At 36.2% G+C, this 21520-nt stretch overlaps 1 protein-coding gene across 1 annotated transcript; it reads right to left on the bottom strand.

Moving 5' to 3' along the window:
* Positions 1–154: 154 nt before the first annotated feature.
* LOC111995769 (E3 ubiquitin-protein ligase RKP) lies at positions 155–21318 on the bottom strand (the record flags this gene model as incomplete). The annotated part of the gene is given in 10 exon segments (XM_065773943.1): positions 155–359; positions 1009–1208; positions 8096–8227; positions 8365–8646; positions 11143–11226; positions 11995–12133; positions 13187–13347; positions 14088–14912; positions 17910–19550; positions 21084–21318. Coding segments are annotated over 9 exon segments (3528 nt in total), but the record flags the coding sequence as incomplete, so codon positions are not given.
* Between the last annotated feature and the right edge of the window lie 202 nt (positions 21319–21520).

The following is a 21520-nucleotide window of genomic DNA, read 5'->3' as shown; positions in this document are numbered from 1 at the left end:
TCTCTATTTACATTCTATTTCTTCAAAGTGGCATCTTAAATATCACAAACTAAAATTGTTTTCCTGCTGCTGGGAGAAGCTTAAAATTGTTGCAAATACAAGTATGCATACATATCACACACACACACACAGATAAAAGCAGTCAAGAACTAACCCAGTTATAATTCAAGAGATACTGGAAACCACAATGAACAGTTTTAGGGCAGTCCATGCTTGCAAATACACCCACAACATCATTGTGCTCCCTGCACTCTGCCCCAGAACTAGCATCGAACAAATTCAAGATGATCCCCACAAGAGGTGCCAATATCATGCCTCGGTTCACTTTCTCCAAAGAATGGCCATGTCGTCTAAGTGACCTGCAAAATTAACATGAAATAATATGAGAAAAAAAGTAACCTCCCCCCTTAATTGCAGCTATGGATCGTTAGGATAAGGAATGAAGTTATTTACGAGAAGACGTAGCACCAATTGAGGATAAAACAAGGAAGATTAGTTCGAGATGGTTTGGACATGATTGGAGAGGTAAATTTGGGGGGCATGATCACATGGCCCTAAAATAGCCTGAGTGATGTAAAAGTATCGTGTAGCCAAACCCTATTAGTTAGGATTAAGTTTTGGTTGAGTTGAGTAGATTGACTTAAATTATAGCCAATGTTACTCTGTACCAAGAAACAACAATTCCAATGCTTATACATTTAAAGAACAATAAGAGATTATTTCATATAAGTTCAATAATACCAACCAAAAAAAAAAAAAAAAGGATAAATGCTTCAAGAAAATTACATTTAGAAACAAAAAGATATTGAGATAGTAATGCAACACTTTTTTTTCATGACCCTATATAAATAAAAATTTCCTTATTGCAGCTCCTCACCCAGCAATCAAAAAAGATGTTTCTTTCAAAGTACAATAAAATAATATTAAAGTTGAAAAAATCATAACTTAATTAGAAGAGAGAGAGAGAGAGAACAGCATGAATTTGTATTCCCTAGCACAGAAACTTACAAGTCAAAGAACTCTGCATCCACTGCTGATGTTACATGGTTCAAAATAAAGACAATCAGTTCAGTTAGCCGTCGAAGGTTTGTATCAGTTCCCAACAGGAATGCTTGAGGAATTTCGTGGGTACAGAACTCCAATACCCTGGTAAGATTGCATGAGAGATCAAATATTACGCTGCATTTTCTTTGCTGAAACTCTACTACCTGCAAAGATGATTTACAACAATTACATGATCTTTGAAAAGAAATGATAAGGAAATTCATTAGGTTCGATATTTGGCGGGGGGGGCGGGGTGAATTAAAGCAAGAAGAAGAGAATCTGCACTTGCATAAAAATGAATAACAGTCAAACCATCAGAAACTACAAAAGCTAACAAAACCTTTAAGGTTAAAAACTAATAATATAATAATAATAACTTTAAATAAACTCTCCAGGTCTCATAATAGGTAAGAATTCTAACCATGAAATGACAGAGAACTAACACCAATACAAAACTATTAGCCGTTTTTCCCTAATAGAGTATCACAGCAGGATATACAACCACTTAGCAGCTGCATAACCCAACCCTCAAAACTGAGTATGGCGGAACTAACTTCAATCTGAACCATAATTATAAACAATAACCAGGACTGGGAACAAGTACAGGGTCAATCCAGGTTAATTTAACTATTAGCCAAATGAGACAATTTTGATAAGTCAAATTGAAACCAGACCTGAGAGAAATGAATGTGACAGTAGAGGCAGACATGGATTTTAAAACCCAGGTAAAATCTACTTGATTATTCAAAAATCTCTCTCTCTCTCTCTCTCTCTCTCTCTCTCTCTCTCTCCCCAAATATGTCTTCTTTTTTTAATAGGTAAGAATAATTTGTGTAAAGGAAGACCACCTTATGTACAATGGACAAGCAGAAGCATAAAGAATTACAAAGAATGAATGAGGTAAAAAAAGGCAGTGGCTCTAAAAACACCACAATGGAATCACTATTCGTAAAACTCAATGAGCAAGACCAATTAGATAAGGAACTAGAAAAATTTGCTAGCAACTGAATCCCCATACTTTCCATATCTTCAAATGTACGCCAAGTATGTTCCCTCCATATAGGGCACATAAAATATAATGGAACTATATTACAAATATCCAATGAGTGCTTACCCACCCAATTTCTCCAACCAAGCATAAGATCAACAACCTTCTCCAGTAAGACCGAGTGGATCCCAATGATCCCAAATAATCTAAAAACAAAGCTCCCCAATGGTTCACTGTCTCCCCACCATACCAACACATACAATTATACAACACCAACCATCTTTTTTTTTAATATATAACAAAACTTTATTAAAGATAGAAAAGCTCTCTTATGAGATTATCACAAGTAAGAATTTTCCCCATGTTTCCATCCAAATGAAAAGGAGACCCACTAACAATGCTCATAAAGGATGCGTTAAGAGATTTTTCAAAATTACAATGCTTAGAGAACTCCTCATACAACTCCATCACATCTGCTTCTACCACCCTCCAACAATGCCGGAAAAAGGCCATAGTGAACTCATCTGACCCCAGTGGCGACGCCACGTTATGGTCAAGGTGTTCCCAGGAACACCCTGACCTTAAATAAAAAAAAAATTATATATAATAATTAATTTTTTTTTTATTTGTTTACTCTTAAAAAAAATGTAGGAACACCCTCAATAAAATTTAGGAACCCCCTCAAATTATTAATATATATATATATATATACATATATATATTTGTTCTACTTTCAAGGAAAAAAAAAAGCCCAAAAAAAATTTGAACTAAAATCCAGAAATAAAATAAAATAAAATAAAATATTGTAACAGAAAGCCCACGGATTATTAAAAAAAAAAAACGGACGGCAAGCCCAACCAACATCAAGCCCATGGATTCTCAAAAAAAAAAAAACCAAAACCCAACAAAGGCTAAAGCAAACCCTAAGCTCCCCATATTCTCCTTTACAGTCCCACAAACATCCTTCGCCATACTTATCCAAAAACAAAAAAAAAACCCACGAACCAAATCATTCAAGACCCAGGGCCAAATCAGCCATGACCCACGGCCAAAAAAACCCATGAACCAAATCAACCAAATCAGCCACAACCCACGGCCAAATCAGCCACGATCCACGGCCAAAAAAACTCATGAACCATGAACAAATCGGACCCACGAACCAATCAAAACCATCGAAGCACAGTCACCCACGACCCATGGCCAAACCGACGACGACACCATCAAGCACGTCCTCACCCACGAAACTGACCACCACAAAGTTCAAACCCGTATCAAGCACGTCTTCTTCCGGTCGTGCTCCGGCTCCTTCAGCGCCTAGATGACTAGCACGGCGACGGAAGGCACCACGAACACCTTGGCCTGACGGTTCTGGACCGTTACACGGAGATCGATGACGGCAAAAGCAAGATCGGCGACCGTATTTCAGTTCTCTTTCCTTTTCCGGTTTTCCAATCTCATCTCTGCTCTCTCTCTCTCATACTCGATTCTGTCTGATTTGTGTGTTGTGTTTAGACTTATCTTTTGACAATATAATTATATAAATTGCTTAGCTTTTCTGCTTTTGTCTTCTTCTTCTTCTTTTTTTTTTTTTTATAAGGCTTTTGTCTTCTTTTGACAATATTGCTTAGCTTTTTACTATTTGTCTTCTTTTCACAATATAAATTGATTAACTTTTTACTGTTTGGGTAAGTATAGGTAAATATAAAAATATATAATTTTGTTGAAATTGCTGATCAGCTCGTGTCTTATCTCTTAGTGTGGGGGTGGATGGGGCCGTGGAATTGAATTGTGTAGTGGTCTATGGTCCTTAAAAATAAGTGAATGCACATTATAAAAGACAAAAAAAATAAATAAATAAACTATGTTAAGCAGTTTTGCAGGGGTTGATACTTGATATACATATATACACTTTTGTACTATTTTTAATTGTTGTTTTTCATTATTTAATTACATATTTATGTTTTAATATTCTAAAATAGTAATTGTTATGTAAGAACTAAATGATTTGAGTGTCAAAAAAGAAAAACTAAGGGGGTGTTTGGTTTGTGTTTTTAAACAACCATTTTCAGTTTTTAAACAATATTTTACGCATTTTAATGCACTTTTTCACCCACATGTATTTCCACAAATGTTTTCAAACAACAATTTTCAGTTTTTAAACACATGTACCAAACGGGCCCTAAATGATTTGTTTTATTTGAGGTTTTTTTATTTGGATTAATAATTTTATGTTGTATAAGAAAATATAAATATATATTATTTTTAATTTTTTTTTTAAAACCCTGAAACACCCTGAAACTGTTCGTCGAAATAAATCAGTACCAAAATATTCCGTTCCACAAAACAAACCAAAACAGGATCCAAAACAGTATTCATAACATTGCTTTCAAGCAAAAAGAAAAAGCTAAAAAAAAAAATAATTGAACTAAAATCTAAAAAGGAAAAAATTGTAACAAAGAATTTGAAGAAAAAAAAATTGTAACAGGGCAAGCCCACTAAGGAACACCCTAAAAAAAATTCTTGGAGTCGCCGCTGTTTGACCCTAGTGCTTTGTCCCCCAAAAACTCACTCACTACCGGTAAAATATCCTCCTCAAACCTCCTCTCAAGTAGACTACTCTTAGTGTCCATTTGGGAACAACTTATTTAGTTTTTTTATTGAAAGTATGCTAAAGTATACTTATACTTTGAAAAAGTGAGAAAAAGCAAGAAAAAAAGAGGTTTTAAAAAGCTATACATTTTTTTTGATAGGTAATAACAGCTTTATTGATAATAAAAGCACAATGAATTTACGATAGTAAACTCATTGCATTGAAAAGAATACAAACCAATCAAAAAGAAAGACTAACAAAATTAAGAAAGTCAAACAAAGAATGACAATGCATAAACCCCCAAATCCGGGACCACTCAAACAAAGTCTTAAGGAGCAAAGACTTCACACAGCCTACAGGTCTCAGTTTCCTCAAAAATACGGGCATTGCGCTCCTTCCAAATTAACCACATAAGACACGCTGGAACCATATTCCACACTTTTGAAGTGTGACTCCCCAACCAATTCCACCATGCAGTAAGAAGAGAAACAACATTCTTCGACATCACCCACTGAACCCCAAACAAACGAAGGACTTCACTCCACAAGGTATATGCATACTAAATGATCCGCAGTTTCTTCTTCACATCGACAAAGGTAGCACTAATTCACAAGAGGTAACTTCTTTTTAACAAGGTTGTCTATAGTAAGAAGCCCACCCCTAGCAGCTGTCCATAAGAAGAAAGCCACCCTTTTAGGTACCTTAACACACCGAATGCTCTTCCAAGGAAAAGACACCAATGGGCTACTAGCAATGAAGTATAGAAAGTACGCACATCAAAAACACCACTATGATTCAAATGCCATATCTTGGTATCATCACCCCCCCTAGGTAACTTGGAGGAGATATACGCAAAGAAATCATAAAAGATCCCTGTCTCCCAGTCCTGAAATGCACAACAGAAACGTAAGTTCTAGCTTCTACCACCCCCATCCAGAGCATAATCAACCATTTTAGAAATCATAGCTTCCTTGTTCACAGCAATAACAAACAGTGCCAGATATAAATCTTTCAAGGCAGTAGGGCTACTCCAAGGGTCATACCAAAATCTGATACGAAAACTCTCACCTGCCACATACAACACATGACCAAAGAAACTCTCAGCCCCCTTCCTAATGTTCTTCCACAGACCACATCCATGTGTCCCTCTAACCACTCTAGTACACCATCCCCCACTGTCCTCCCCATATTTGGAAGCTATAACCTGCCTCCATAAACATGTGACCTCATTCCCAAATTGCCAGAGCCACTTCCCAAGCAAAGCTTGGTTAAACAACCCAATTTTCCAAATCCCCAAGCCACCAGACTCCACTGGCCACACAACTTTCTCCCAAGCAACAAGTGAGAATTTAAAGACATCATTAGATCTCCCCCAAAGGAAGTTCCTCTGAATTTTCTCTAATCTGTCCGCCACATGTTGTGGAATAGTGAACAAAGATAAATAATAAGTAGGGAGATTTGATAAAGTACTTTTCAATAAAGTAAGTCTACCTCCTTTTGATAAATATAACCGCTTCCAACTTGCAAGCTTTTTTTCCATCCTTTCAATGATAGGGTTCCAAATTGAGGAATCCTTATAATGTGGCCCCAAGGGCATTCCCAAATAAGACATGGGTAAACAGCCTACCTTACAACATAAAATTCGAGCTAAGGCATCCAAATTCCAAACCTCACCAACCAGTACAATCTCACTCTTACCAACATTTACTTTCAGTCCTATGATAGCTTCAAAGAAAATTAGAACCATACGAATATGTAATAATTGTTCCTTGGAAGCATCACAAAAGAGAATAGTATTATCAGCAAACAAAAGATGAGAGATATGCAAACCTCCACGTGTATTGGGATTTGCTTGGAATCCACTAAGAAAGCCTCCATCTTCTGTCCTTTTCAACAACATACTCAATACCTCCATTACCAATAATAATAGAAGTGGAGATAAGGGATCCCCTTGGCGAAGGCCACGAGAGCTGCAAAAGAAACCAATTGGAGGTAAAAGCTGATGCAAAACAGCTGAAGCTGAAACTGATGCCAAACAGGCTATTAGACTCCCCAATAGTGGCAAAAGCCCCACCCATCAACCATATGCCTCCACCCTTCCATTTCTTGATACAAAACCATATAGAAATGCACCACCTGATCCCTCACCTCCTCAGAAAATGAAACATCCACCTCCATAACTCCTAAATGATTATACCTTCTATGAAAAATTGCCATCCTTTGAAAAACATGGAATTCTTGTCACCCTCCTTAAGCCAAACTCCAAGGGTTGGTGACGTCTGCCTACATCATTTGGTCTAGATGTTCTTAGGTATTATGTGATAAATCTAAATCATATTCGTATCTATTATATACCACATCAGCATGTCAGTATACCCACACTGCACCATACAGCATCCACAGTACTCACCGCAAGCACATGTAAACAAATTTCCCGCATCAATGTTGTGAAATTTGTCTTTTAATTCATATATTACGTAAAAACGTGCATAGTTGGGTTAATGATATCTAAAGATTGGGCTATAATTTTCCAGCACATTTCTTTGTACTTTGCACCACACATCCCAGTGCTATAAAATGTGGCAGGGAAAAAATTACTAAAAAAATGGGAAAATGTATTATTGTAGGTCACCCAGTTTTGCACAACTACGTTTCAGATTATCCAGCTTAAACCAGGTGGTTTCAATTAATCAGTGTTGTATGAAATCCAGATGCAGGTTAGTCCCATCCCAGGTTCACACTAAGTGAAGTCATTATGCTCAATAGTGGTCCAACTCAACACCCTATTTCCCCAACATTTTGCTACCCTGGCCATTATGTATCTATAATCAGTATCATCATTAACCAAATTTACTCTAAAGATAAAGATTGGCTGCTGTGAACTTGTTCATCCAATCCACTTAATAGCTACTTCTTCTATTAGCTTGTGATCCTCCAAAAATTGTCTATAACTTTTTCCTCTCACATTCCCTAGCAAACCCCCCCCCCCTAACCCCCCCCCCCCCCAATCTCTCTTTCTCTCTTTCTCCTTGCTTTTGTTCATTTAAGTCCTCCCGATCTCCCAGAGTGTTGCCAGAAGTCCACCATGCACTATAGATGCCACATGTAGGTTGCGTTTAGGATAGCTTATATTGGACAGCTTATTTTTGCAACTATTCATGGATCTCACTGCACTTTTTGGTACTATTCATGAATGGTACTTTATTATTTCAGCTAACTTTTAGCTTTATCTTAGCTTTATCTACAGTATTTTCAGCAAAAAATTTTCAATTTCAGCTAAATAAACTGTTCACAAATGGACCCATAATGTATGAAATGAGGAAAATAAATAAATAAATCCATCACTTCAACAATAACCATGTTTTGGAAAAAAAAAAACAAAAACAAAAAACTATTAATTAGTAAGATTAAAATTTATATAATAAATAAATAAAATTTGTTTCATGTCTCAATAAGAACAAGATTATGCATACCTGGAATTTTTCTTGCATTTCTCGAATGGAAACTGAGAATTCAGTCATTGTCCAGCTGAGAGTATTAAATAAGCGATTGAGGAAAGCTGAAAACAGATCTTTGTCATTGATGCAGGCTTCCCGTAGTAATCTCTTTATAAATGGATGAAGAGGCCCAAATAGAAGTAGAAAAAAAAGGGTCAGAAGTTACTCAACAGAATAGATAGAGAGAGATCTAGCAAGAATAAAACATCATTATAATCAAAGCAAAAAAAAACTTCACTATTCACCTGGAAAACCACCGACGATGATGATGATTCCCCATGCTTGGAAGAACCAAAGCCAGAACCCCTACACAACCTCAGAAGAATATTAGTAACTGGGATCCAGGATCTTTGATCAAATGCCGACAGCAATGCTTTTGGCAACCTCTGGATTGCTGTTTCATTGCTCTCAAAAGCAGTCAGATATTCCCTGTACTGGACCAGGACTGATATAGATTGAAGGAGAAGATCCTTAAGATCTGCACTTGATATCCTTGGGTCATTGAAGTGGGCAACTACAAAAGTGACCTGATCAAAAAGACATCCGTATGTAATTTATTTGACCCGCACTATTACACACATTTAACATTCTGAATAGAGCAAACATCATGAGTCTGTTGCCTGACTAACAGGCCCAAGTTTTAGCACATGTAAGATCTAGACATGTAGGAAGTCAACATATCATAAGCATGTCATAATTAATTCCAAACTGCATGTAAGAAAAGCAGGACAAATAATACCTTGGATATTGTATCAAAGCAATAAAAAACCCACTATAGAAAATTATTGGAGCTTTCTAAAATTTGGTTGCTTTGTTTAGGACATGGAAGATACATAAATATATGTAGAATTTTTTACAAGAGCTAACCCTGTACTTTGTTTTGTCATTCATGTTGCACATATCAAGAGGCCATTGACAACAAAGATTATATCATCACTGAAGGATAGGAACATTCTTTTTCTTGATGCATGACATTCCATTTGCCATGAATATCATCACTGACTTTAATGGTGACAAAGCACCTGGCCCGGATGGCTTTTCAATGGCATTCTTCCAGTCTTGTTGGGGTGTTTTGAAAACAGAAATTATGGCTGTATTCCACAATTTCCATACTCAGGCGGTGTTTGAGAAGAGTCTTAATGCTACGTTCCTTGCTCTTATTCCCAAGAAAGTGGAAGCTGTGGAGGTCAAGGACTTTCGGCCTATCAGCTTAGTTGGTGGGATTTATAAGATTATTTCTAAGGTGTTGGCTAATCGGCTTCGTAGGGTGGCGCATGAGATTGTTTCGGATTCACAAAATGCTTTTGTGAAGGGTAGACAGATTTTGGATTCCGTCTTGATTGCTTCTGAATGTATTGATAGTAGATTGAAGTCAGGAGTTCCAGGTGTGTTGTGTAAGTTAGATGTGGAGAAGGCGTATGATCATGTGAGTTGGGATTTTTTATTGTATATGCTTCAGCGTTGTGGTTTCTCAGAGAAATGGAGAAAATGAATAAGGTTTTGCATTTCAACTGTAAAGTTCTCCGTCCTGATCAATGGTAGCCCATCAGATTTCTTTGGAAGTTCTAGGGGGCTTCGGCAAGGGGATCCTTTATCTCCTTTTTTGTTTGATATTGTGATGGAGGCATTAAGTCGTATGTTGGATGTGGCTGCCTCCGTTGGGCAATTATCAGGCTTTTCTGTGGGTAGTACGGCTGGTCCATCAGTGACGGTGTCTCACCTTGGAGGAGGGTTATAGAGGCAAAATATGGGAACATTTGGGGTGGTTGGTGTACGAAAAAGGTGACAAGTCCTTATGGGGTCAGCTTGTGGAGATATATTAGAAGCGGCTGGTTGAACTTCTCTAAATTTCTGGTTTATGAGGTGGGGGATGGTACTAGAGTGAAATTTTGGAAGCATGTGTGGTGTGGAGAGTGTACTTTCCAAGAGGCCTTTCCGGAGCTTTATTGTCTTAGTAGGTCAAAGGATTCCTCGGTGGCTGAAGTTATGGGTTGGTCTGCTGGGAGGTTTCACTGAAATGTGCAATTTCGTCATCCACCACAAGATTGGGAAGAAGAAGCTTTTGACCGGTTTATGGGGTTGGTCTATTCTTCGACAGTGCGAGGGTTTGGTCCAAACAAGGTTTGTTGGAAACCTGCAAGGAATAGAGGTTTTGAGGTTAGAGGTTATTATAGCTCATTCTACCATCCTACTTTTGTTTCCTTTCCATGGCAAATGATTTGGCAATCGAAGGTTCCTCCAAGAGTAGCTTTCTTTTCTTGGTCTGCTTCCTTAGGAAAGATCTTAACAACAGATAACCTTCGTAAAAGAAGAGTGATAGTGCTTGACTGGTGTTATATGTGTAAGAGGTGTGGGGAGTCGGTGGATCATCTTCTTCTTCATTGCTCCATAGCTTGGGAGTTGTGGTCCTTGGTTTTCTGTTTGTTTGGTATTCAATGGGTTATGCCTCGCACTGTTATTGAGTTGTTTGGGGCTTAGCAAGGAAAGTTTGCGCGTCATCGTCACATTGATGTTTGGAGATTAGTGCCTCATTGCTTGATTTGGTGCATTTGGCGTGAAAGGAATGCTAGAAGCTTTGACGGTTGTGAACGACCTTTGCTGGAGATTAAGTCTTTTTTCTTACACGCTCTCTTTGAATGGAGTGTGGTTTTTTCTCATTTTTCTTGTTCTTCTTTTTCTTTTTTTCTTAACCGTTGTTCTTTTGTTTTCTGATTTGTGCCTCCATAGTACATTCCCAATGTACTCGGTTTGGCAATCTTTTTATTATTAATAATATTCTTACGTTATTTATCAAAAAAAAAAGTTTTTAAGTTTCTTTTTTTTTAGCAAAGTTTTAAGTTTCGAATGTCTGAGATAAATGAAAAATGTTCTTTCCCATCATCAATAATCCAGCAATAGATTACTCAAAATAGCTGTGAGAAGACATTCATATTTTTCAATATAGACTCTTATTTTTCCAAATTAAACTCAAAATAGCAAAAACAATTGGAAGAAGAAGAAGAATATTGACAGATGAGACATACAAATGAAGCAAGTCCCTGCTTGATAAATACCGCAGGGGGAACAAATGGGGGATCGCTCTTACGCAACACATGAAAGCAGTCAACCTGTGACAGAGATTAGAATACAGATTAATAATAATATGGTTAATGGAAACAGAATGTCAAAATCCCATTAAACATACAGGAAATAAAAATTAAGAACAAGCATAATATGAATGTTAGCGGTAAAAATTACTCATAAAAGTTCATAACTACTGGCTATGTGCAGTTTTTCAAAATCCTAACACGTGACTATATTAATTTTGGAACATGTAGAAGATGAAAAGAGCATGAAAAGAGCAGAAAGTCATACAAAGAAAAAAGGCTCAAGACAGATCAAGGGTGTGTGTGTGTGCAGGTGGAAATATAAGTATCAGTAAGTGTGGTTGTCTTAGTATCTTCATATTCACTACCACAATTGGAGGACACATACACAGACACAGGTGAGAATCTTGCTATTGTACCATGCTGATTATACTGATTAGTAGCCAACCACCACTACTACACATGCAGGCACACATGTGAAAAGAGAGAGAGAATGAGACTCAATATCTTTGAATGTCAAACTGCAATTTCACCATGCAACTCTATAACACCATAATGTAGCCATAAAACATTCTGTTCAAGCTCGCTGCAGTTTGCATTGATTTGATACACTAATGGCAAAAGATGCAAATATATTTGTAACAATGTGCACACGTTGCAACAGAAGAAAGAAGAGCAGGGAAAAGAGTTTCTATATGCTCATGCAACAAATTAAACAATAACCATTATGTACAACTCTCATATAAAATGATTTTACAAGCTTTTATGTTGAATAAAGTCTCTATTTACCAGAACTTCCAAGTAAAATTCCGGGATGTAAACAAACACTGAATCTACTCTGCTAAGAACCAGAAGCAATTGGACAATCCACATGCATGTAGCATACATCCCTCTTTGCTTCCATCTAGAAAAGAGAGAAATGCGGTACCTGTAAAGCATGACAGTCACAATTAGAAAATAAGAATGCAAACACTAAACTTTTTTGAATCACAAGGTGAACTGTCACTTTCACCAACTTTCTTTCAAGATTCCCAACTAACAGCAAGGAAGCTTAAATACATACATGTTTTTCTTTCATAAATAATAACCTATCTAATTAATGATAAAAAATGGAAAAGGTTTCTCTCCAAACTAGTTTGTAGAGAAATCGTTCAAACTCCTCTTATATATTTTCATTAAATGTGAATTTTAAAAATCAAATCATTAGATTTCATGTTTTTTATGTTCTTAACACGCATCTCAAATTTCATCCAAATCGGGTGTTATTTACTATTCAATCAATAAACTTATTTTTTATGCGTAATTTTTTACCACAAAAACTTGAAATTTAAACATGTCATAAATGACATGGCTATTAATCTTTGATCTTCCTAAAATTTTGCAAGCGTGGATGATACAATAAGAACATGTCCAACAGTTAGATTTTCAAAATTCACATCTAATCAAAAGATATAAGAGTTTGAAGGGTTTTGGAGAGAAACATTTTCCATAAAAAGGAGAGAACATGGGTATTCACTAGTACACAATGTGTGTACAAGAGACAACCCAAAATAAAAAGAAATTAAGATCTAAAATTTAACATATGCGGGAAATCAAGAAAACTCGAGCAAGAAGATGGATTGCTTTAGTCTACTCATATAGAGTCATTACGAACACATTATTCAATCTTAAAGTTGGAGGTCTCTCTTCCCTCAAACGTCCACACATTCCTTCTATCCAAATACATCACATTAAACACAAGGGAATGGCCTTCACAGCTGAAATACATTCACATATAGTCACAAAAATTTTCAACAATCATATTTTCCCATACAAAGATCAGCAGATACCAACTTCATGACAAAGTAAGTTAACCGGGCAACATATGCACCCAAAACATATGACTCAGTTACAAACTACAATAAGGGTAGAGATGATAAAGAATAAACCATAAATACAAACAAAATTGAACTTGAAAAATATTTCATTGTGCTCATCTTACCATGCACAATGTCTCACACAGTCAATAACTTCTTCACGATAAAGATTCCGAGCTTCTTTCAAACGCTTTAATTGCTCAGTGCAAGTTCCCTCTCTTAATTGTTTATCAGTTTCCTCCAGAACAGAGATTGAATGTGACTGATGAGACATGTAATATGATGCCTACAATCAGAAGATTTTATTTCAGATTATTCACAACATCCCAAAAGAATCTAGGAATGTAACAACAGGTTAGTTACTCAGTAAAACAACAATGTAGACAAGTGAAAGGTCTTGAGCATGAGAAGAGAATGCTACTAAAAGAGAGGGGGAGTGGGAGGGGGGGAAGGTGGAAAATCAAATTCAAACTAAAACAGATGCTCGTTTAAGGAAATACTTTGAAATAACCAGGCATGGCAGTGATTTAGAAGTCAAATGATGGGGGAGTTTGAGACCACACATGAGCGGGTGTTAGAATAATGGTTTTAATGATTAAATTCATCCTTTCCTATCAACTTAAGCTAATTTATCATGTGTAATAACAACAATATCAAAATTTTACTCACAACATTAACAAATCTTTAAAAAAAAAAAAATAGAGCTTCATCAAGTGATCAAAATCGCTGATATTTTGCTGATGACCATGAGTCCATGGGGACTTTGAACCTCAATCAATAACACATATACATAAAGAGCGAGTGCTTTATCTATTCACTTCTTTGTATCTTTTTGTTTTTCTCATTTTTACCTTGACACTGCATTTTATAATTTCAAGAAAGTGGATGGATTTCAGTCAAAGCAGTCACACCAATGAAGCATAACAATATGGATATAAGGTTTACAAACATGCAAAAACAGAAACATCCATCAACATCAAAGCTTATATACTTTAAAGAAGAGAATTTTCCATGTTGCTTCCTCACCTGCTTAAAGTTTGGTGCAAGGCCTATGTGATACAACAACAGTAAAGCATCCAGAAGTTCCTCTTCTGTTAGTGTAGCCGAAGACACATTACATTCCCTGGGTACAATCATCACATGTTGGACTGGACGATAATCCAATTCAGATTCAGATTGATCACTGGAGCTAGGCTTATTTGCTATCTCATCATTCAAAGTTCCAGCACTACATTCTGCAGCAACATGAGCCGATCTCTCTGGAATATGTTTGCAATGGCCAGTAGAACTTTTGGCTGTGTATATAATTGGATCCTTTGAGATTCTTGTGAAGTCATCATACTGTGAACTTGAACAACAACATGGTTTCTGCCTGGTTAAATGAGTTACTCTGTTTTCTTCATCATCCATACAGCCTTCCTCCCACCGGATCACTTCTGCTTCCTCATTCTTTGCAGGATTTGATTTCAATAGATGATTGAATGACCCTCCAAGCCTAGATATGCCAGTTCGATAAGGATCATTTTTCAGAAACAAGTACATGGGAAAACTTTGTTGGCCGCCCCTATGAAGAAAACCAACATCAGGGTCAGTTTCGCAGCTCTTCAACCAGCCACAGATGTCCCCCGTACCAAATCCTTCAGATAGAAAATGAAGTATGACTGTGTACAAAGAAACAAGAACAGAGTTGCTTGAAAGTCCAGGAGGCAGTACATTACGATCTGCTCCTCTATTCTTTAATAAAAGATTCTGTAAAAATTTCCTGAACACTGAACCAGGCAACTGAGGAGGTGCAATAGGTGGTATGAAATGAATGACCAAGAGACAAAGGTCCCTATGCTTCTCCTCTATCTGCAAATAGAATATGTGAGTCAGTTAATGGAAAATCATAACACCAGCATCCAAGACAAATATGTGTATTTTATGCACCTAAATATACTATAGAGAATATACAATTGAAGGAACCCCCCAAACAGTCAAGAAGTCATATTGAATATTTTGCACCACAATGTCAAGCCTCAACCATGATAAGCCCTTGTACAAAGAACTTAGAGAATACACTTTAAAAAAATCAGTACATTCCATATGTGAGTAGTACACATAATCGACCTGTCAGGGTGCAGCCTAGTGGTTGGAGGCTTGGGATAAGCTGTATAACCAAACATCATAAGCTCGATCCCCACTAGGAGTTCCCCTGGATTACCTGATACACGATTCTAGCGGGTGAGGTCAAGTATCCGTGGTTTACTCCCCAAGGGTGGGTCCAAAGGGCCCTACCTTGGTAAGGTTCCACATCATCAAAAAATATTTAACTGATCGACACCACTCAAACAATAGCAGTTTGCCAACAATTCAAACCTACAACATATAGTTGGAAGGGGACTTCTTCCTACAAGTCAAAGATTAAATTACAAGCAGACAAATAAAGTGTGTGAATTACTTCAACATGGAACTAAGTAACTTCGCAGCAATTAAAAAAAAGACTTCAACCCATTGCCAATTCTTGGTAGCGCCATTTATTAAATAAAAACAGTAATGCCTTCAAGTTCTCACACAAATATGGACCATCTGTACTTGACTTCTTGGAATCCCACATAAGTTCAGTATGTACTTGGTTAGATTATGGATATAAGTACTTGTTGGGCTTCTCCACCTACAAGCTTAAGCTTTTAGGTTGAACAACTTAGTATGGTATTAAAACCCACTTTGTTTATTTTTGGACCATGTGCCAAGCTTATATCTATTTGTTTTAGTTAAGTCTTCAGGGTCATTTGTCATGATTTCAGTTTATTTGGAGCTTAGACATTAATAGATGTCAAAGAATCCCACATTGGGTGGTCTGTGCTTGATTATTGGTATATCTACTTGTTGGCCCCTCCGCCTACAAGCTTAAGATTTTAGGTTGGATGCTGTAACACCTTCTAGACACCTCAAGGTCGGGCATGTTTTCACAACTTCATCAGTATGAATAAAATTTCCCACTGAACTCTAAAAAATGGGTTAAAAATTCAAATGCTACATTTTTTATGCTAGCAACATTGCAACTGGGTGACCACATTCATGTTAAACAAAGACAAAAGGTCTGCTTAGTTCATTATTTCAAAAAAGTAAACTGTCTCTTAATAGATTAAATTTAGAAGCACCAGCATCTTTAATTGTAGAAATAGTAAGAGTATTGTGCATGTCTCACATGCTATACCTTGTGAATATGCTATATCAAGATGCCATGCCAACTACCATTTGTAATTGTCAAAAAAAAAAAGATACAAGAGGGAGAGACAAAAAGGTTATTTGACAAATGGAGAGTAACAATAATAAATATCTGAACTTGAACACGAATATCAATCAGACAAATAAAAAATAAAATAGGAAAATAAGAGTTTGATTTGGGTAAACATAAGTAGCCCAAATTCACATGTGCAACAAGGTTTTTTTTAGGTCAATAAGCGTGCTTACAAGAGAAGAGCCACATGCAAACCTTGTATCCTTCCCTATAAAATGCCTAAATTACCTCTGGGAAAAATGGCGAACACGAAGAAGTTGTAAGAGTTACAACAGAAAATTCAAACTCATTTTTGACACAGGTTTAGAACAAAAATTTAACTAAAATATCATCTCATTTCTCCTTGTTAGCTCGATATAGAATGGTAGGCTGCTAAGTACTAAGTTGTAGATTCCAATCGTGAGTGAAAAGACTTGATTCATCTAAATCCTTCAAATTCAGATAGAAATTTTTATTTGACTTACTTAGAAAGATTTGCTTCTATTGCATTCTATCTCATGGTAATCGCATTATGTGATATTTGGGAACTGACCTCAATATTTTTTTTAAGGGAAAATTACACTAACCTCCCTCCATATTTTGCAAACCTACATGCATCCTCTCCTGTTTCAAATTACACATTAACCTCCCTTATGTGTTCCACACAGATCACCATCCCATAAATAACTGATGGGATCTTTTGCCTACATCAACGAATTCATTAGAATATAAAATGCCAATTTTTCCATTAACAGTACAACGGACACTTTTAGGGTAAATTAAAACATGGCAATAAAATATATCGATTAACATCAATTATTTATGCATTAACACTCATGCTTCTTACAAATTTTATGCACTATTAATACACATGCTTGATGATGCCATTACAGAAAGTAAAATGCTTCAAGAAATTTGAGTCTCATTGTAAAAACATAAAGAAAATATCCAAAATTTCAAAACCAAAAGAGGAGCAAGTGGTCAGTTTGTCAGGGAAGCAGCAGGATTAGTCCAGTTGTTTGGGAGCAAGCTTACTCAGACTAATATTAGCTCCCAACGGTTGGTGCAATACATACTAAACCGAAACCGCTGGCCATTGCAACTATAAAAGGAAAATTGGTATTTTACACATTGCAACCAATTTCCAATAGTTTCTGATTACGTCAACAAATATCCCAACTTTTTTTTTTGATAACGTAGGGAACCTTTCTAAAGAAAAGACCTTTGGACTCACCTCTAAAGAAGTGCAAGCTAAATGAGATGATGAGGCAAAATTCAGCAAGTTACTCAAATTTCTTAACTAGTATTTGCATACTTCTATTTTTGGTATTATATTATTAGCATTTAAAAATGAAATTCTTTGTCTTTCACTGACTACTTTTTCACTTTTTGGATCTAAGGTAGCATACACACTTCAAAAAAAAAAATATATATATATATATATATAATGTAGTTATATATGCACCTTACTAATTGCTTCGGATAAAGCAGTATACTACTTTTTCACTTTTTGGATCTAAGGTAGCATACACACTTAAAAAAAAAAAATATATATATATATATATATAATGTAGTTAAAAATGCACCTTACTAATTGCTTCGGATAAAGCAGTAGTTGTCAAAATCATGCTGCTCTCACAGGACACGTCCTCAGATGAACCAGGCCACCACACTGAAGGCATCATGCACTCAAGATCCTCCTTGTTTGGAGACTTCAGTGAAAGAAATCCTTCAAACAAGAATTCAAAATCTAATGACTTCCACCAAAGCATCATTAATTTTTCTCGTCTTAAGATATGACAGGCCAATGCAAGATAAGAATATGATCCTGAATATGGGCATTCTGCTAGAACAAATGGTGCTGTTTTACAACCACATGAAAGGGCATTTATCAGGTGCTCAAATAACAAATGAGATTTTTCAAATTCTAGAAAGATGTTAATAGCTCTATCCAAGCTTAAATAATCATGTGGTGCCTGCACTCCAAACACTTCCATCATGAATGACAGAAATGGACCTCGACCTATATACTCCAAACTCCCAGCATCTGCTTCAAGTATAGAGAAAAATTCTTCACATATCCCATGGAAGACAGGATCAAAAAGTTCTTCAAATGAAACAAACCTCTTCAATCTCCTCAATTTCTCAACAGAAGCATGGTCACCCTGCTCTTTCCGTTGCATATCCAAAAGCCTTGACAAGCATTGCAGCAACTGTGTAGCAAAAGAAGTTACAGAGGAAGAAGCTTGAATTGGGAAATATCCTTCAATCGGGTACTTAAAGGGGCGGGACCCAAAATTTAATTCGCAACGTTCACCTTGAGAAAGAGAAATTGCTGGATAATACCCAAAACCAGGCCCCATTTTGCGAATCTCATGAAAAGCCACTCCAAGTGAGACGCCATTCCTGTAGAATGAAATCTCATCATAATCCAAATCTATGCAACATCCAATGACATCACCAACAACCCATGACTGACCATATTCCTCAGCTTTGTTATTCCATTTCCTAACCCTTCTTCCATCAAAGGCATATGAATCATCAGCATCACCTACACCCTTATGTTCAGTGAAAGGGCAAGAAAGAGTTACCCATCCAAGCTGTTGTACACCTGAAGTTTCTAAGATAACTTCATACATCCATTTTCCCTTCCAAACACAAGCATTAGCCCTGGCACTACTGAACATTGCTAAGCTCTCTACAAGCAATGGTGACTTAATAATTCTTATATCACCACAAATGCTAATATCTTCAAGACCAATGACAAGGGGACCACAAGCATTATCAAATATACAAAGTCCATCCCTATTTCTAACCAAAGAGCCCGAGCTCTCATGAAACTTTGAGAACTCACTCTTTGCAATAGAGCGAACAAAATTGCTGTCAACTGGACTAGTCAATGGACCAATTGATTTGTGAGGGAGACCAAATACATATTCAATCATTCGCTCCACAGACTGGTGACAAAAATCATCACAATATGAAACAAGACGGGTTTTTGACGAATTCTCTCTGCCATCCTCACCCTTCAAGATTACAGCCAAACCAGAAGAAAGCCCACCAATCCGTAGGCCGTCTTCTGCCATTGGCAATATGCAGAATCACTACAAAACCCTCAATTTTCACAAAACACAATCAAAAATCTTCAAAATTCAAATATCCTTCCAGAAATATTGATCCTTTCTAACAACACTTTGAACTCTTGTAAAATCACCATCCTCCTGACCCTGAAATTTCCAATTCACAATACATATGATTGCAAACACAAGCTACAAAGAAATGTTTGGTTGCTAATAAAACTAAAGGCCAAAAAACAAAAACTAGCAAACACACACAGTCCATTTGTTTGATTATCAAACAATAAAATAATTTAAGAAAAAAAAAATATTTAGCTTAGTTAACTAGAGAGCCCGAGAATATGAAAATTTCTCATTTTCTTTGCTTCTGCTTTTTCTTCCTCCGTTTTCTTGGCAGCCAAACAGATATCAAATTCAAAATGAATTTAACTTTTAATAACTTAAAAAACATAAAAATTCAAAAACTGTCTATAATTTCTTTTTTTTTTTTTTTAAGAAAATGTTATCTATTCATTTGATTTACCAAACAATACATAAAATTTAATTAGCTAAGTTAAGTAAGAAGCCCAAGAATTTAAAATTTCTAAATTTATTTGCTTCTGTTTTTTCTACCTAAGTTTACTCCACAACCAAACATAAATGAAATTAAAATGAATTAACTTTTAAGAATTTATAATACATAAAAAAAATTCAAAAATTATCTATAGAGAACTGTTTGCTTGCTGACTAAACTAAAGGCCAGAAAACAAAAACCATCAAATACGCACTGTCTATTCATTTGATTTACCAAACAATACATAAAAGTTACTTAACTGAGTTAAGTAAGAAGCACAAGAATATGCAAAGTGCTAGTTTTATAGATCCTGTTTTTCTTCCTAAGTTTTCTCAACAACCAAACATAAATCAAATTAAAATGAATTAACATTTAAGCAATACATAAAACATTCAAAAACAATCTAAAAAGAACTGTTTGGTTGCTGAGAAAACTAAAGGCCAAAAGACAAAAACCAGCAAATACATGGTGTTTATTCGTTTGATTTACCAAACAATACATAAAAGTTACTAAGCTAAGTTAACTAGGAAGCCCAAGAACATGAAAATTTCTAATATTATTTTCTTCTGTTTTCTCAGCAACCAATTCGAATAAATTTCAAAATGAATTAACTTTAAGAACTTACAATACGTAAAAATTCAAAAACAATCTATAAAGAACTAGTATTTGCTTGCTGAGAAAACTAAAGGCCAAATACACACAGTCTATTCGTTTGATTTACCAAACAATACATAAAAGCTACTCGGCTAAGGTAACTGAGAAGCACGATAACATGCAAATTTCTAATTTTATTTGCTCTTGCTTTTTATTCCTAAGTTTTCTCGGCAACCAAACACAAATCAAATTCAAAATGAATTAACTTTTAAGAACTTACAATCCATAGAAATTGAAAAACAATCTACAAAGAACAGTTTGGTTGCTGAGATAACTAGCCAGCAAGTACACTGTCTATTCGTTCGATTTACCAAACAATACATAAAAGTTACCCAGCTAAGTTGAGTAAAAAGCACGAGAACATGCAAGTTTCTGATTTCTATTGCTTCTCCTTTTTCTCGGCAACCAAACAGAAATCAAAACTCAAAATTTGGAAACGAAATTGAAATTAAATTTTTTAAGTTATAACAACTTACAGGTGTGGCTCATGCTATCCTTCTATTCTCGCTTTGGAACTGTGAAAGGCGGCGGAGGCAAGGCATGCTAGGGTTTTGCAGAGACCGTTGGTTGAGAGAGAAAGAGAAAGCTTTTAAAGAGAGACAGCGTTTTAGAGAGAGAGAGAGAGAGAGAGAGAGATTGTTTTGGATTTTCTAAATGTTCGCCAAAAGTTTGGGGAGAGATGTGAATGAACGAACCGAAGCCATAGGTTAGGGACTGTCAGACAGAGCAGTCGCGCCAAGCCAACTCAACTGTGAGAGAGAGAGAGCGCTGAATCGAACGAAATTGACCGACACGTGTCCACCTCGCGTGGGACTTACGGGTTGCTGACGTGGAGGCCTCAGCTAATGTGCGCCACCAGGTGCAAGCCGCCCTTTCTGCTTGAAAGAGTATTGTTCTGTTCTGTGACTCGGTC

The sequence above is a fragment of the Quercus suber genome, unplaced genomic scaffold (assembly GCF_002906115.3).
Source record: "Quercus suber isolate HL8 unplaced genomic scaffold, Cork oak 2.0 scaffold_83, whole genome shotgun sequence".
Lineage (NCBI taxonomy): Eukaryota > Viridiplantae > Streptophyta > Magnoliopsida > Fagales > Fagaceae > Quercus > Quercus suber.
Note: the sequence above shows the minus strand (reverse complement) of the source record. Positions and strands in the feature narration are given on the sequence as shown.